A 17,632-nucleotide genomic window follows, 5' to 3' on the forward strand; every position below is an offset into this window, starting at 1 on the left:
ATCCAATCCTTAAGTACATTTGAGGTTCTAGGAGCAGGAAGCTTTGCTAGACTTGCTTGAGATAACAAAATTGAGACTCAGAGAATTTAGTCCTATTCCCAGTCTCTATTTAGTAAAAGGCAGCTAAGAAACATGTGTAGGTCATTTAAATCAAGTCCACTGCCCACAAATTACATATTTAGATTTTATTTTGGCATGTGGAATCCCACTTGCTTTCAGTGTCTGTAGACACGAAAGCATACCTACTGTTCCCAGAACCTTAGAAATCTGTCCTCCTAAAGCTGTCTATCCTCCTATAGCTCCTGGGATTCCTTAGGGTCACTGGAGGAGAGGATGTGTGTGTGTAGTAGCTCCAATCCCTGCACCTTCACTTCACCCAGAGCAGATATATTTTTACCATTCAAATATTAGGCTCACACATACAACTGTGTTTGAATAGAATTTCATATGCAAAGACCACTGATGTGGCTCAGACCTCTGTCCATTGTTTTAATCCAAATGTCATGAACACTGCCCCCAAATTCCTGACACTTCTTATATCATCAATCAGTTCTCCCTATTGGTCTGAATGAAGTCCAAAGTACGTTTCTCAGAGTACCAACACTCTCTTTTGAAAGATGAAGGACTTACTTTTAGTAGACAAGAACTTCCCCCATCTGTCATGGTAACTGGAATGGCTCATTACTTCTTCCTGCCTACTGTTGTATATACTGCGTAATGCATAATAAAAAAGCAACCAGTCTCATTCACTCTCTGGCTGGGCCACAGCATTTCTCCCCAATGTCTGCCTTAAGCCTAACCCAAATGCTCTCTACCTTGCTGCATCCCTTTACTTTCCCGCTTTCTATCTATGGAAGTAAAGTGAGGCATTAATTATGGGGAAAACGGGTGGAGTAAGACATCTTTTTACATTTCTTTGTTCCCAAGAGGAAAACACAGAGGTGAGAAAACACACATTGGGCGGAACACATTCAACTTTTCATTCCATAACAATATTTGCACCCTTCTGTAAGAGGAGGATGACTAATTGATTAGTCAGAGCCAAGATATTCAATGGGATGAGTTTTTATCAGACTGGGGCCCGAGTATATGAGATGGTGCTATCTATGGTTAACCTTGTCCTGATAAGTCAGGGTCTATTCTCAAATGTAGAGGGAGGATTAGGGTTGGAGGCAGTAGGAAACTTTCACTGTCAATCTAAATTTAGTTCTAAGAATGACAAGGACATCCAGAGTCAGATCCATGAAATATTCATATTTCACATCTGAGGAAGCAATATTAGTGAATTCTACACCCTAACTGCCAGACATAGCCTAATGCTTAGGAAAGCACAATTCTCCATCTTTTTTTTTAAATTGTGTTTCTGGGGATGGAACCCAAGGACTCAAGCATGCTAGACAAGCTACACCTCTAACCCACAGTCCCTAAATCTTAAATCAAACAGGCAATCAGTATTAGGGGCACTTTGACTTTTCATTTTATAATAGCATCCCTGTTTCTCACTTTACTATTTCTCAAAATATAGGGTTCCCTTCATACACACACACACACACACACACACACACACACACACACACATATATATATATATATATATATATATATATATATATATATATATATACAAAAATAAATACTTTTAAACATAAATTCCCAAATCAGGAGAACTGGATAACAAGATAAATTCAAGAAGCCAAGAGCATGGAAGAAAAAGTCAGTCACCAGATTTTACATAAGATCATCTGAACTTCTCTGGCCATTCAACTTCACATATTATTCCAAATACTCTATGTCACATAGTCCACAAGATCTTCCTCTGGGACTCTGATGTAATCAATAGCCATACTTGTCATTAAGATGAGTTCTGCCATCTCCACTTTGGCCTTCAGGTGGAACCCACACACAGTAGTCTGGGTCATCTTCGGGATATTTAGAAGAAAGTGTGGGGGGAAATTTGCCTGGACCAGGAGCTTTCTTTTTCTTCAATTCATCTCTGCTTTTCTCATATTCATTCTTTGGTGCTGATGGTTCTTTGCAGGATGAAGATGTTTCATTAATCTCTTGATAATTTTTCTTCTGTTCCATGTGGCTGATTTGAGACATGTTTTCATGGTTTTTTGTTTCCTTAGAACATGTGAGATCTGTGGGAGAACTCATTTCCTGCACTGAAGTTTCTGGCTCTATCTCCTGTGGCAACCTGCTGTTTCCATCCTCCATTTTCTCTTCGTGCTCCCCCTTTTCTTTCTCTTCTTCTTCATCTTCTTCTTCCTCCTCCTCTTCTACTTCAGGCTCGTCCTTCATTCTCATTAGAGCCGGAGGGAGTTCTGGACGCTTGGGGGGAAATTTCCCTACTGTTCCAGTTTTTAACTTGAATTTGCTTCCTCCTTTCATAGCACCAAAGAGAGGCAGTGTAAGTTTCTTAGCTTTATTTTCTGTATCTGTAGTCTGACTTTCAGTCTTTTTTAGTTCTGGAATATCTGCTGGCTTTACAATTTTTATTAACCCTTTAAGCCTCTGTTGTTCTTTCCTCAGTTCGAAAGTTCTGAGATGAAGTTTCTTCCTGGACACACCATCTAATGCACTCCCTGATTTCATTTCTGACATGAATGCATCTAAAGAATCCTGAGGTGGGGACTCTGACAGAGCTTTGCTTGAGGACTTGAGACTCTCAGAAATTTCAGAGAGTTCCCTTTCAGCATCATTTAACTTTGCAACCAGTGATTCAAAGGTCTCTGGCTTCTCATCAATCTTCCCAGCCTTCTTCATTCGGTTAAGATGCTTCTTCTCCACAAGGCCAGTGCGATCAAGGAATGTGTCATCATCACTATCATAAAAATATTCATCTTCCCAGTTCTTGGCTTTCCTTTTCCGAGATACTGCTTCCTGCCGCAGCAATCCCAAAGTATCAAGGATCCGGCAAGCTTCCAGTGAGCACTGAATCATTGCTTCTTTTTTCTTTCCTGAGTGAATGGCCTCAGCCACCAGCTGTTTCCCAGTTGAATCATCCACAGGTAATCTCACCCTGCAGAGCCAAGTGCTATGTCCCTGTTCATAAAATTCATATTCTAGTTCTTCTCCTTCTCGGTCAAAGAAACCTTGGAGAGCCTTTTTTGGGTCCTTTATATAAAAGGCTTCCCTTTCCTGCTGAAACTCTAAGACAATGGGATTCTCTTCTGCATCATCCTCTACAGCATCTTCTCCCATTCCCCAGGTACAACCCATATCATCATCTTGGTTACTAGTATTCCTCTTCCATTCAGTGTTATCCATTTCCTCTTCTTCATCTGAATCTTCTCCTAGCATCTTCTTCTCCAACAACATCTGTTGCTGCTTGCGCAGTTCCTTCAACTGTGTTACTGTTAACTCGTATTCTGCCTCTCGGTCTTCTTCTGGTCCCTGCAGGATAAAGAGCCGGGTGCTACCACCAAAGCGGAAAACGTGCCCGACATGGACTCGACAATAGGTGCGGGGAGGGATTCGAGTTTTGTTGAGGAACGTGCCATGGGTACTTCCCAGGTCGTAGAGGTAGAAGCCCTGCTCTTGGCCGTCGCATTCTCCGTCCGGGTCGGACGCCCTGTGTTGGAGCACCGCGTGGTACCGAGACACCGAAGGGTGCTCCAGGCACATGTCGCAGCTAGACAGCCTCCCCAAAAGGTAGCAACTTGTCCCTTTTAAGCTACGGGTGCCCAGGATGGTGCCGCCCTTCAGGGTCTCTAGGCTATAGGGGGCCATGGCTGGGCTGCCCCACGGCGGCTCTCTGTACAGCAGAGCTCGAGCCGGGCCACCAGGGTAGGAAACCGCGGTGGGGGGACGCAGCTGCTCTTCCTGGACACTCCTAGTCTCTCCACTCCTAGTCTCTCCGCTGTCCCGCCTAGGCGGAACGTCGGGCTCCGTAGAGTCAGAGTCCCGCGGCTCCGTGGGCCATTCCTTCTTCACCTCCTCAGGGTTTGCGGAGCCTTACTCCGCACTGCTGGGGTCGCCGGCAGGGCTGGCTTCTTAAAGTCGCCACTCAGTTCTGGCCTTTATTTGATAATTTATAAAGGAGAGTTGAGAATGATTCTTGCTCGTGTTTCCCCTCCTTAGAAACTGAACCAGAACTGTTCTTGGTCCTGAAAAGGGAGGACCATAACCAATCAGATATATATATATATATATATATATATATATATATATATATATATATATATATATATATATATATAAAGTTAATTGATTGTATATTCTCTTCTAAGAACTCTCTGTTCAGATCCTTGGCCCATTTCTTGATTGGGTTATTATTATTATTATTATTATTATTATTATTATTATTATCATCATCATCATCATAAACATCACAATTATTATTATTTGTTTAGTTTTTTTTTTTGAGTTCTTTATGTACCTTAGAGATCGGTGCTCTATCTGATATGTGCGGGGTAAAATATTCCTCCTAAAATGTAGGCTCTGTCTTCACCTTACAGATTGTTTCTTTTGCTGAGAATAAACTTTTTAGTTTGATTCTATCCCATTTATTGATTATTTGTTTTAATTCTTGTGCTTTCAGTGTCTTATTAAAGAAATTGGGGCCTAATCCCACATGATGAAGATTAGAGCCTGTATTTTATTCCATTGGACACAGAGTATCTGGTTTAATTCCAAGATCTTGATACACTTGGAGTTGAGTTTTGTGCATGGTGAGAGATAGTGTTTTGTTGAAGAGGCTATCTTTTCTCCAGTGCATGTTTTGACACCTTTGTCTAATATATAATAATTATAGTTTTGATAGTTGATGAGCAAAGTAGATGGAAAGTAGATGGAAAGCCATCTTCTAAGGTGTTAGGCTATCTTTTCTCCAGTGCATGTTTTGACACCTTTGTCTAATATATAATAATTATAGTTTTGATAGTTGATGAGCAAAGTAGATGGAAAGTAGATGGAAAGCCATCTTCTAAGGTGTTTTTTGATTCTGTTCTTTAGGTTTCTGTAGTTTTCCTTGTATAGACCTTTCACGTCTTTCATTGAGTTGATTCCAAAATATCTTTTTTTTTGAAGTTATTGTAAATGTGGTAGTTTTCTTCATTTCTTTCTCAGTAGAGTTTTCACTGATATACAGAAATGCCTTTGCTTTATGGGTGTTGATTTTATATCTTGCTACTTTGCTAAATTTATTTACTAGTTCTAGAAGTTTTCTGGTGGAGTTTTTTGAGTCTTCTAGGTATATAATCATATCTGCCATTTGAAGGTAAATGGATAGCATTGGAGAAGATAATGCTAAGTGATGTTATCCAATTCCAATAAAACAAAAAATGCCAAATATAAGGAGGCTGACTCATAATGGGGTAGGGAGGGGGAGCATGAGAGAAATCCATGGATTCTCAATAAAGAAGAGGGGTGGGAGGAAAACAAAGGGGGCAGGGGATTATCAAGAATGGTGGAATGTGATAGAGACCATCATCAAAAGTACATGCACAAATACACAAATTTGTATCGCCATACTTTATATACAACGAGAAATATGAAAAATTGTGTTCTATACATGAAATAAGAATTGTAATGCTTCTGCTGTCATTTCTTTAAAAAAATTGATAGAAATATGAAAAAAATGTTCATAAATTATATACATTATATATATATATATATATATATATATATATATATATATATATATATATATATATATATCTAGGGAAAGGCAAGTCTCTTTCCTGAATTTTCAAAAATCAATTAATTTATTAATTTGTTCTAACTTGCTAATAGAGCAGAATGCATTTCACTTTGTAGCACACAAATGGAACACAAGCTTTTATTTCTCTTGTTGTTCAGAATGTATAGTTAAAAAACCCATGTAACTCTACTTTGTGTACAACAAGATTTTCATCTCATTCCACCATCTTACCTACCTCTATAACATCTCCCATCACCTCCCTCCCCTTTGTCTTATTCAAAGTTTCTTCATTTCTTCCATGCTACCTCCCACTTCCCTCATTGTGGATCACCATCCACTTAGCAGAGAAAACATTATTGTCTTTGGTTTACGAGGATTGGATTACTTGCTTTAACATGATATTCTCTAACTCCATGCATTTACTTCCCAATTCCATAATTTTATTCTCTTTTAATGCTCAGTAATATTCCACTGTGTAAATAGACCATATTTTTTTACCCATTCATCTAGGGAAGAGCATATAGATTGGTTCTATAGTTTACCTTTTGTGAATTGTTTTGCTATGAACATTGATGTGGATATGCCTCTGTATTATGCTGTTTTTAGCTATCGTTGGTCTAAACTGAGGAGTGGGATAGCTGGGTAAATTTTGGTTTCTTTCCAAGTTTTCTAGGGAATCTCCTTATTCTTTTCCAGATTGGTGTCACCAATTTAGAGTCCTACCAACAGTGTAACAGTGGGCCTTTTTCCTCATATCCTCACCAACATATATTTTTGCTTGTATTTTTAATAATTGCAATTCTGATTGGAATAAGATTACATTTTGGAGTAGTTTTGATTTGCAATTCGTTAATTGCTAGAGATGTTGAACATTTTTTATTTATTGATTGATTGTTTATATTCTAAGAAGTGTGTCTCTTCAGTTCCTTAGCCCATTTCATTTAAGGATAGGGAAATTTGTTTTCTGTTATTAAGTTTTTTAACTTCTTTATATATCCTGGAAATTAGGTTTCTATTTGATGTGCATGTGGTAAAAATTTGCTCCTATTCTCTGGTATCACTTTTTGCCTCACTGAGTGTTTCCTTTGCTGAGAAAAATCTTTTCAGTTTGAATTCATCTCATCTAGTGATTCTTGTTTCTATTTCTTGTGCTTTAGTACTATTCTTAAAGAAGCAAAATTTCAAATCCCCTACTTGGGATTACAGTAAGACATTATGATAGCAACACGATTCATCTTCATTTCAAGCCCACTTTCTTAAGGGGCTTTCATCCTAGGAAGAAAAAGAAAATGTTATAGACAGGCCACTGGGTCTAAGGCCACGACATAAAATAAGGAATATACCATTAATCAATTTAAATAATATACTCAAAACTTTGGATCTCTGGAAAAACATATATATATAATAATATATATATATATAATATATATATATATATATATATATATATATATATATATATATATATATATATATATATATATTATTATTATTATACACACACACACACACACATACACACACACACCATACACTTTCTGGTTAAATCTCCTTGCCCTCACTCAGGGCAGTTTCTCTCTAGTTTTTATATGTCAAAAGAAATATTGGTTAAAAAAAATAAATGTATCTTTCACCTGTAGCATAAAAGAAGTGATCATGTCCTTCATCTTCCTGAACTCAGGACAAGCATAACTCTCAAATATGGTTCTGTGAACTGAGATTTTCTGGAGTCTTGACATGGTTTTGAGGGTGCTGTTCCAAAATTACATATACTTTATTAGTAATATTTTAAATTCACAATGGTAATTTTCACATAGTGGAAATTATGGGTTATACTATAAAATTCAATTTTTACTATTTTTATATGAATTCTAAAAAATAATTATCTTTCCACCTCATATAATTTTAATGTCCACTCTGTTTCCATACAAGAGAAGTTAACTGAAATTTTACAAGATTTTCACTGTATTATTTCCATCAATAAATAATATATTTACATATATAATCTTCAAATTCAAAAGGCCTCATATGGAAGTTTAAATGCAAATGCTTGTCTGGGTTGGCTGGATTTTACTTCTCCAAGGATACCTTGCCTTAATTTCGCTGCAGCCTGAGGATCTGGATTTCAATTCCCAGAGCCTCAAAAGAAAAATAAATAAATAAATAGATGTACAGACAAGACCCTACAATTAGACATCATTTATTTCTGGATTTGAGGTTATCTCCTGACTCTCAAAAAAACTCACTAGGCTCAGATTGAGCATATGAAGACATAAGTTGTGTCTAATCAGGACCCCTTATATAAGCATTGACCAATGTACACATATTCAGTAAAGAGAAGCAAGTTGTGACCATCTGGTGTGAAGTCTGCCAGAGTGGGTATCCATTTCTAGGCTTTCTCACTTATGTTCAGTGAACCTTATTTTTTCTCCTGTATACGTACTTTGTGATTTATAGAGAGGACATGTGGTTCCTAAAAATACAGTAAATGATGAGTGTGCAGTGAAATCCTGAGACTGGATGGTGAGTCTGGTTGAAACTGGCTGCACTAACTATGGTGGGAACTGGCTATGGTTGGCTAGAATCCCTGGTGTAATCTTTAGTTTCTGCAATCCTGTGTCTTCTCCTGAGAAAGGTCAGCCATGAATTTCCACTGGCCAGTCAACTGGACCATATATTAACAGTAGACACTGGAAGTTCTATAGTATCCTATAGAATATCTTCAGCCCCTACCTTAAATTCTATGTGAGAACATTTGTGGCAATATTTCCGAATCTTCTCAGATTGTGTTGTGGATTCTGGAGTGAGGAGATCATCCCAATAACAACTCCATGTATTTTTTCCTCTAGGAGTGGGGTGAGATACTCTATAGATATCTCAGTTTTTATTTCTTCCTTAATTCATTCTCCTTTTTTTTTTTTTTTTGGAGATTGTGGTATTGTGGATTGAGCCAGAGGTACTGTACCACTTAGCTACATACCTGGTACTTTTAATTTTTTTTTATCTTCAAACAGTTGCTGAGTGTGATTTTAAATTTATGCTCCAGTATTTTGAGTTGTATTTATACATAAAATTTTAGCTTCCTGTTCAATGACAACTTCCCACTTTCCCAGTATTATCAGTTACTTTTTTGCAGTACTATCAGTTTCTTTACCCATATTACATTTCAAATGAACATGGTATTTTCAATTGTTATACCAAAAACTGGATGAGATTTTAAAGTATTTTTTCTCTCTGGGTGCAATGATTCATGCATATTAATTCCAGAGACTCAAGTGGCTAAGTCAGTAAGATTGCAATTTCCAGGTAAACATCAGGAACTTAGGTAGACTAATTAGACAATTAGAAAAACCTGTCTCAAAATTTGAAAACATGGCTGGGTATGTAGCCCAGAATTAACATGCTGCTGTTTCAAATCCCCAGTACCATAGAAAAATATCAAAAGCAAAATTTTTTTTGTTGTTGTTTATGAGCATTTTACATGATTGAAAAGTAAAGAAGAATCACTTGATATTGGAAAACTCATGTGTTTCTATTCTTCCTTTGTGTCTCCAAAGGGAGACAACCTGTCAGAGTGTCTTTATGCTCAGATTTCCTTTTGTGGAATGTATATGAGAGCATTCTCATTCCCTACTCTGGTATTCTCCTGGAACTGTGTTTCAGAACTATGTAATATGAGGATCCCTCAGCTGGCACATCTAATGCCTCTCATAAGTCCAGACCAGTACTTGGGGCTTTTCTTGTTCAAGAGCAATATAAATGTAGAGAGCTTAGTTTCTCAAATAAATAACTGAGAGAACTCTCAACTTCCATTTTTTAAAAATGTCTTCACTAATTTTATAGTCTAGCACAGTGTTTCTTTCTTCCATATTCATATAATTGAAGTACTACTTACTATTCCACTTTTTGAGAGTAGCCATTCTAACAGCTGTGCTCATACAGAAGATCTTATAGTTGGATGGTGCACTAAAATTCTGATGCAAGCTTTTTAGATTCCAGGGTGCCTTATGCTCACTGGAAAAAAAAAATTGATGTGCACCTATTTTAGAAATAACGAGGGATCTGTGATTGTAACCATTTTTTCTGCACTAATATTCGAGATTTTAGCCCATTGCAATGTTTTCACACCAATGTGAGAACACTCCTTTTTGATCTAGGTAGATTTGCACCTCCACAGTTACCAGTGCTTTCAATGTTTGAGGTTTCAGATGTAGTCCATTGAATGGAAAAAGTTAATATCGGGACAAATTACTTACAGAAAGAATTGGTTAGGTCTGGTGTTATTAGTAAAGTGAGCTGGGTGAGAGACATCAGGAAGTGCTGAACTGCCACTTTGGCTTTCAGTGGTGGTCTGTATTTCCCTGTTAATTTTTTGGTACTTTCTAGATATAGTTCAACTGTCAGCAACAGCTATTTGCATTTTTAGAGAATGTTGGCAAATCCCTCTAAGGAATTAAGGGATTACCTTAAGATTTAACATCTCTTCCACTCTGGCCTAATGGAATAAAGCCCATAGATCTTGCATGGCCATAGAAAACCACTTATTTTTCCCCCTGGAGTAAATACTCATGTATATCTTATTCCTTCCTCTGTGTGTACAGATAAATTAGCATTTAAACTACAGGCAATTTAGAGTTAAATAATATATTTCAAATGCAAACCAATCTTCCTTTATTTATATTAACACTGTATTTGGGCATTTTGTTCCAGTAATTTTGCATATTGCTCAAATCAGAAAAATCTTCAAGTGCATTCTACTTATCTCATCTTGGTCGATATTTTTTTTTTTTTTCAGTTTTCCAATTTGTGTGCCTCTAATTCCTTTACAGTTTTTAGAAGGACTCAAAACAGGAGTATATATTTATTTGGTGTACCATAAATGGAGGTAGGCTTATATTCTGCTTTTATTTATTTTTATTTTATTTTTTAAAATTATCTCTCTTTATATCTGCTCTTTGGTGGATGCTTGTGTATAATTCCAGTGTCACACACATTCTGCACACAAATCGCTTTTGTAATCTATGCCTTTTATTCTAACATCTACCTTGAAGTTGGATTGTAGCATTCATTAACATTAAATATTTTATTGATATGTTTTGATTTATATACTTATAATAATGAACAATAAAAAGATATTTGCATACATATGAACTGCCCTATGTAGTTTTCTGTATTGTAATTTTTTTTTTATCTTAAAATTACTACACTGTTTTAGTATTATAACATGTATTAGTGTCAGGTAATGATCACTAGTACATTTGTTCTTACATGTGAGAGAGTACTTGTCTAATTTTATATACATTCATCTTTCCAGGAAAATTTTAGAAGTTTTTGCTTTGATTTCTTCTTTCACAAAAATCAAAGAATGGTAAAATTATGACCAGTTATTATTAAAGTGTACCTTGGGAAAAATGATCATTTTTATAATAGTTCTATCCTTTGTAAATATGTTGAATATTTTCTGTATTTTTATTTTTATTTTCTCAAATACTGCATATGAAATGCAACATTCATGTGACATCAGCATAAAACATACAAGGTATTTTATAGTATTTGTCAAACTGGATATAATACATCAACAAAAATTCTAGCTCCTAGAATTTACATTTTACAAAATTTAATAATTATTTCTTCCTCTTTAGCCATGCCCCTTGGTTTCAACTCTGGAAGAATGTGGATGTACTCTCATGAAAAGTTGCTGTAATTTTAGTCTCTGTTTCCTCTGTGGGTGTATCATATACATATGATTACAAAACAGTTTCTACAAATGGATAATAAAGGTTAAATTATTATTTTCCTTTTTTGTGAATGCATTTATTCCACATATTCATCAATACTATTTAATTCATCTATATGATGTGATTTTATTCAATGTTACCTAATTTCTAAAGATTTTGAGTTTTTATGATAATTGAAAAGTTAGATATATCCTTTTTAAAGTGACTCTTCAAGAATTTTTTTTCTTATGCATTCTGTTGTATTTCTTCTTCATATAAGTGTTTGATTATATGTGAGGAAATTAGGGTTTATTTTTAACTTGTCAGTTTTGCAGCTTTTAATGTAATCATTTGATGAATAGATTTTTTTGTATTAATATTTTGTAATTCATAAGTTTAAGTCTATTATATTATATTGTATAATTTTGAAAACAAAAAAAACTATTTTTTTTTCTTTTGTGATATTAGGGATTCAACCAAAGTGTCTTAATGCTGAGCATTTTCTCAGCTCTGTTTTAAATTTTATTTCCAGATGGGGTTTGCTCAATTTCTTCAGTTGGCCTTAAATTTTGAACTTCATGCCTTAGACTCCAGAATAGTAGATATTTCAGGTGTGCACCATCATATGAACCCTACCTTTTGTATGTAAACTTTTGAGCTTTGTACTTTCTTATATATTTCAGTATTATTTAGTAATAACTTATATTCAGCATTTAATGTGTCAAAATATGTTGTTATGTTTTATGAGTGAAGGGATAAAATAGCATTTTATTATCACACTCTTTTCCCAATATCTTGGCGTGTTTTAAGAGTTTTGTTGTCGGTGTTTTCTGTAGTTCCACCATTTATTTTATTATGAGGTTTACCCTGATTGATTTTACTTCATAACATCAATCATGTGGCATCATGGTATTTTGGTCAGCAGTAGACTTTATGTACAACCATGGATCTAGCAAATATCTTAGCCATGTACTAGTCTATACCATCTAGATTCTATCATTGCACCCAGAGTATTGGAAAATTGCAGAAGATTCTTAGGATAAATTTTCCAGAGTGTATTTCCATAAAGTGAGAAATCATTATATATGCCTATATTTGCAATTATATACTGTATAATTGATATAATTTTTATTCATTGAATTTTCAAATTTGCTAGTGCTTTTTTAATTGTATTTGCTTTTTAAAAAATTTGTACTGAAGATTGAACCCAGGGGTGCTTAACAATAAAGCCACATCCTCAGTCGTTTTATATATATATATATATATATATATATTATTTAGAGACAGAGTATTACTGAGTTGCTAAGTGCCTCCCTAAGTTGCTCAGTACAATATATATATATAAGACAATATTATATATAATATTGTCTTAGAATTTATGATCCTTTTTTCTTATCCTCCTCAGTCACTGGAACTACAGTTGTCCATCACTAGACTGGGCTCATTTGCTTTTTAAAAGCACCAACATTGATACTGGTAACTCTGTGTTATGTTTATCTTTAATAGCTTCTAATTTTGCTCTTTTGCTTAAGACTTTCTTTACTTTTAGTTTTTGAATTTTACTTTTTATTGGGATGTATGATTTGATAATAAATTCTAGTCATTTTATGGCTTAATAATTTTTTTGTATGTTTTATTTTCACCTCAGGTATAGATGAATTCCAATTTTTCCAGCTGTATAGAGGTCTACGTGAAACATAATAACCTGTATGGATATTGTTAAAGAAATGGAACCACAATTTTACCCAGTTTTTGACTGCACTGTATATGCCCAAAGGACATAAAATCAGCATACTACATTGACACAGCCACATTAACATTTATAGCAGCACAATTCACAATAGCTAAGCTATAAAACCAACCATTCAATGATGAATGGGTCCATTCAATGATGACAGGATAAAAAATATTGCTTATGTACACAATAAACTATGAATCGGCCATAAAGAAGAATGACTTTATGACATTTGCCAGGAAATGGATGAATCTGGAGATTTTATGCTAAGTAAAACAAACCATTTCTTTAAAACCAAATATTGAAAGTTATTGCTGATATGTGAAATCTAAATCTTATAAAGTGGGGAAGGGTAAGAAAAGAAGATCAGTAGATTGCACAATGGTAAACAAAAATAAATAAGTAAATAAATAAATAAATAAATAAATAAATAAATAAATAAAAGGGACAAGGATAGAAATATTACATATCTGTAAGTGAATCCTACCATTGTAGCCACCAACAAGAACAGGATTTTAATTAGGATAAGATATATCTCATGCTTGCATAATACCATAAAAATCAATTTACTGTCAGGTAGAACTAGAAAGAACCAATAAAAAAACCAAACAAACAAATTATATTTGTTTGAAGATATATATATATCTTCAAACAAATATAATTTGTTTCTATATATATTCTATATATATTCTATTATAAATATCTTACAATATACACATCGATCAAAGTTTGTGTATATATATATATATATATATATATATATATATATATATATATATATATAATTTTGTATGTTAAAATTATAAAAAGGAAAAATTCAAACAGGATTGTTGTTGCTATTTTTCATATTAATAACATACATAAAAACCATAAAATATTCGAACTTAAATAAACTATTAAATATTTCCATTAAGTGCTCTGCCTACCTTGTTGCATTTCAAAATTTCTCTTACTAGAGATCTCACTACACATTCAGAATAGTCAGCTCTATCAGAGAAATAACATATAAGATTCTACACATTAGTAAATTTCTGATTAGTGGTTGTACAATTAAAATTTGAAAATTCCCGTTCTTAATTACCATGATTTTCTCATCTGAAAATATGTATAATTTAGATCAAGAAATAAAAAATTACAAAATATATATTTTTGTGATAATGCCTGAGTTTTATATTGTGTTTCATAAATGTGGAGTATGTATACTTTTTTGAACTTAAATTACTTTTTCTGCAGAAGTAAATAATAGTATAATTGTGTTCCAAAAAACTACCTACATGATAGTCTACTAACTCTAATTTCAACTGTATTTACATTACAGACTGTGCAAATATTCCTGTGGTCAATATGTTATTTATTTACCTATTCTTATTTTAGGAACTGTTAACATTTATGGATATAGCCATTGATTTTACTGAAGAGGAGTGGGAATGCCTTCATCCTGCTCAGAAAAAATTATATAGAGATGTGATGCTAGAGAACTATAGAAACTTGGCTTTCCTGGGTAAGTTTAACTTCCCTTTAAAATTATTAATTACTAATTATTATTTAATTTACTTCTGTTGCAGAGTATATTCTGGGAACTTCTCTATAAAAATGAGTTTCAGATTTGTGTTTCAAAAAAAGGGCATTTTTAGTACAGATATTTTACTCTCTCTCTCTCTCTCTCTCTCTCTCTCTCTCTCTCTGTATATATATATATAATTTTACTTTTTAATCTGTCTCTTTCTTTGTGTGTTGCACATCCTTCACTTTAGATAAGTAGTACTTAGTATAATTTAGTGATGTAAACTATTGTAGACTACACATAGCAGCGGGCACAGTTGAGTCATTCAAATGTCAAGAAGAAAACCAAACTAAAAAATGTTGAAAGAGTAGTCACCCAGCAGAAGAAATTTTCAGAAGCTTAGGTTTATTTATTTTGATTGTAATCATTGAACACATACTGCCCTATATTTATCACATTTTCATATTCCTTGTTGTTCTCTGTTTTCTTCTTTAGTGATGTCCCAGTTTATTCAGATTAACCATCAAAACTTTGCTTTTGTTGTGAGGGCCAGCATGATCTGTTTAAAATCTTCTTGTGAGGAAACTTTAAAGGAACAAACAGAAGAGAGAAACGCACACACAGTGAAAAGGAAAAAAAAAAAAAAACTGGCCACCCCTCTTAACAGCTACACATATAATCCCCCAGAATTACATAGCTTCTGATACCATGACTACATTCTAACCCAGTGTTTCTTTAACCCCATGTGCTAGCTAACCAAGATTAGGTACAATTAATACAAATATAGAGCCCCTTCTCCCTAAGGAAATTACCACAGAAACTAGATAGTACACCTGTAGAGTTGTCTTAATATCTTCAGGGAGAAACTGCTGGGCATTACAATTGTGGTACGCAGGGTGCCAGTTACAATCACCCCCACACTTTCCTGTCTATTCCAAGATCAGAATACCTAATACCTCCCTCTTTTTTAAGGCCTTTTGAATAAATAATATTACTTATCTCCTTAATGCTGGTGGGGGCAAAAAATAGGGCAGACATAGACAACAGCAAGTTCCAACATCAGTAAACATCCACCTATGAATATTTTTGACCCAGATGAAATTGAGTAAACATGAAGTTAACCAATCCAAGAAGTCCAAAATCCATCATCTTGTTGAACCCTATGAATGATATCTTTAAGGTAATCTAAGCTTTTTGAAATAAAATTACTATTATAACTTTAATTGAAGGAACTCATGGTATTAAACTTCTGATATTCTTTATGATGTAACAATAACAGACAATCAATTGCAGCATAATTGTCAAGTATGGCATGACAATGTTGTTTTTGTTCTTCATTAAGCATATTTACATCCATGGAGGCATGACTAGTACTGTTTATGATAGCATAGGCGAGTTTCATAGTAGTTTTTTTAAGCCCATAGAGCTAGTCCAGGTAAACTCAGCAAGGAGAATGTCAAAGCGTTAAATTCTGCCTTAGAGAGAAGCTTCACTGAATCATCACAGTTTTTATCAAAAGGAATAGATCTTTTATGAATAAATTACACAGGATTTTGACCTATTAAATACTATGTGGATGGTAAGGACACATAATTCTGCTAAGACAACAATGAATACCATGAGATATTTTTGCAGGTGTATAACAATTTTATGCAAGTGAGTCAAGATATTGTAATGGGTTGTTGAAGTCCAGGATCTGGCAGTACTGAATTTCCCAGAGCTGGTGTACAAAAACAGAGCAAAATTGTTGTTAAGACCAAAGCATTTACAGAGTTTTGTGTGAGTTTAGCAATCAAAGCAGTAACAAAGTTATCTAGAGTACATTCTAACCCCATTTTAGCCAACACCTGTTGAGCTGAGGCTGTTGATGATTTTATATCTCAACAAGTAACTAGAATTTAAGTATTGTGGGGTCCTCTTTTAATGTTTCTCCTCTTTTGAAGATGAACTCTTATCTTCCAGGGTTAAATGAAACTTAGAAATCAGCTTGTGAAGTCACTGATGTACATTTGTAATTGCTATTTTTCAAGCATGAAGCTAGATTCCAAACAGGACATGTTAGCATAAGTGTAGCAGTCTATGCTTTTCCCCATGTGAGCAAAACCATTGGAGCTTGTCATGCTGGTCAGGTGGAACCTCATATATTACATAATTTTATTGGTAATGGCTGTTTGAGAATAAAATGTCTATTCAATGCAGATGGCCAATTTTGAGTATTAACTTTATGTTGTATATTGAGCACATTAACTGTAAATAATACAATATTTAATGCATATTAATATAATAGAGGCTAGATCTTTGTTTGTTTCTGTTTTAAAAGGCAAGTATTAGGATACAATTTGTGCACTCAACAAAAGCTCATCCAAAAAATTATGAGAAATTTCATGATTTAAAACTATATCTCACTGATTAAAAATTGTGCAAAAGGATGAGATGTAAAGGCAGGAGCATTATCCATATTTAAACAAATAGGGCCTCTAGGAGCAGATCATGCTTGGTTTCTTTCCATGCTCTCTGATGGAACTTACTTCACGTTTTCTATTGTAGATTCAATTCTGTTATTAAATTTTTTCTTTTGTTTTGTGTTTTGCAATAATGCATTAGTAATCATAAATATTTTGAAGTGAATAAATCATTATACTTCTACTTTGTAATTTTTAAATATTTTTTATTTTGATTTGTGATTTAATTTCTGGATCATTGTTATTTTATTGTGGCATGCTTGGATTCTTTTCACAATATATATATATATATATATATATATATATATATATATATATATATATATATATATATATATCCCACTTCTCTTTATATATCCTATAGATTTTTAATTTTTACAGTATTTTACAAGTTGCTTAGACTTGTCTTAAACTTGTTACTGCTTGATAAGCCTCTACCATATTTGTTGAATTTCAGATTTGCACACTAGGAATGCCCCTCTCATTTTTCGTAAAGAATTATTCACATAAACATTGTGCTCATTGATGTTAATATTTTTCAATTTCAGTCTCTAAACTTTTTTTAAATAG

The 17,632-nt window shown here is 33.9% G+C and overlaps 1 protein-coding gene across 1 annotated transcript; it reads right to left on the reverse strand.

The window, feature by feature from the left end:
* Nucleotides 1-1,708: 1,708 nt before the first annotated feature.
* LOC139707875 (kanadaptin-like) lies at nt 1,709-17,547 on the reverse strand. The gene is given in 3 exon segments (XM_071619780.1): nt 1,709-3,950; nt 3,953-4,020; nt 17,501-17,547. Coding segments are annotated over 3 exon segments (2,232 nt in total). The 3' UTR covers nt 1,709-1,833.
* Nucleotides 17,548-17,632: the final 85 nt, after the last annotated feature.

This window comes from Marmota flaviventris, chromosome 12 (genome assembly GCF_047511675.1).
Source record: "Marmota flaviventris isolate mMarFla1 chromosome 12, mMarFla1.hap1, whole genome shotgun sequence".
Taxonomy (NCBI): Eukaryota; Metazoa; Chordata; class Mammalia; order Rodentia; family Sciuridae; genus Marmota; species Marmota flaviventris.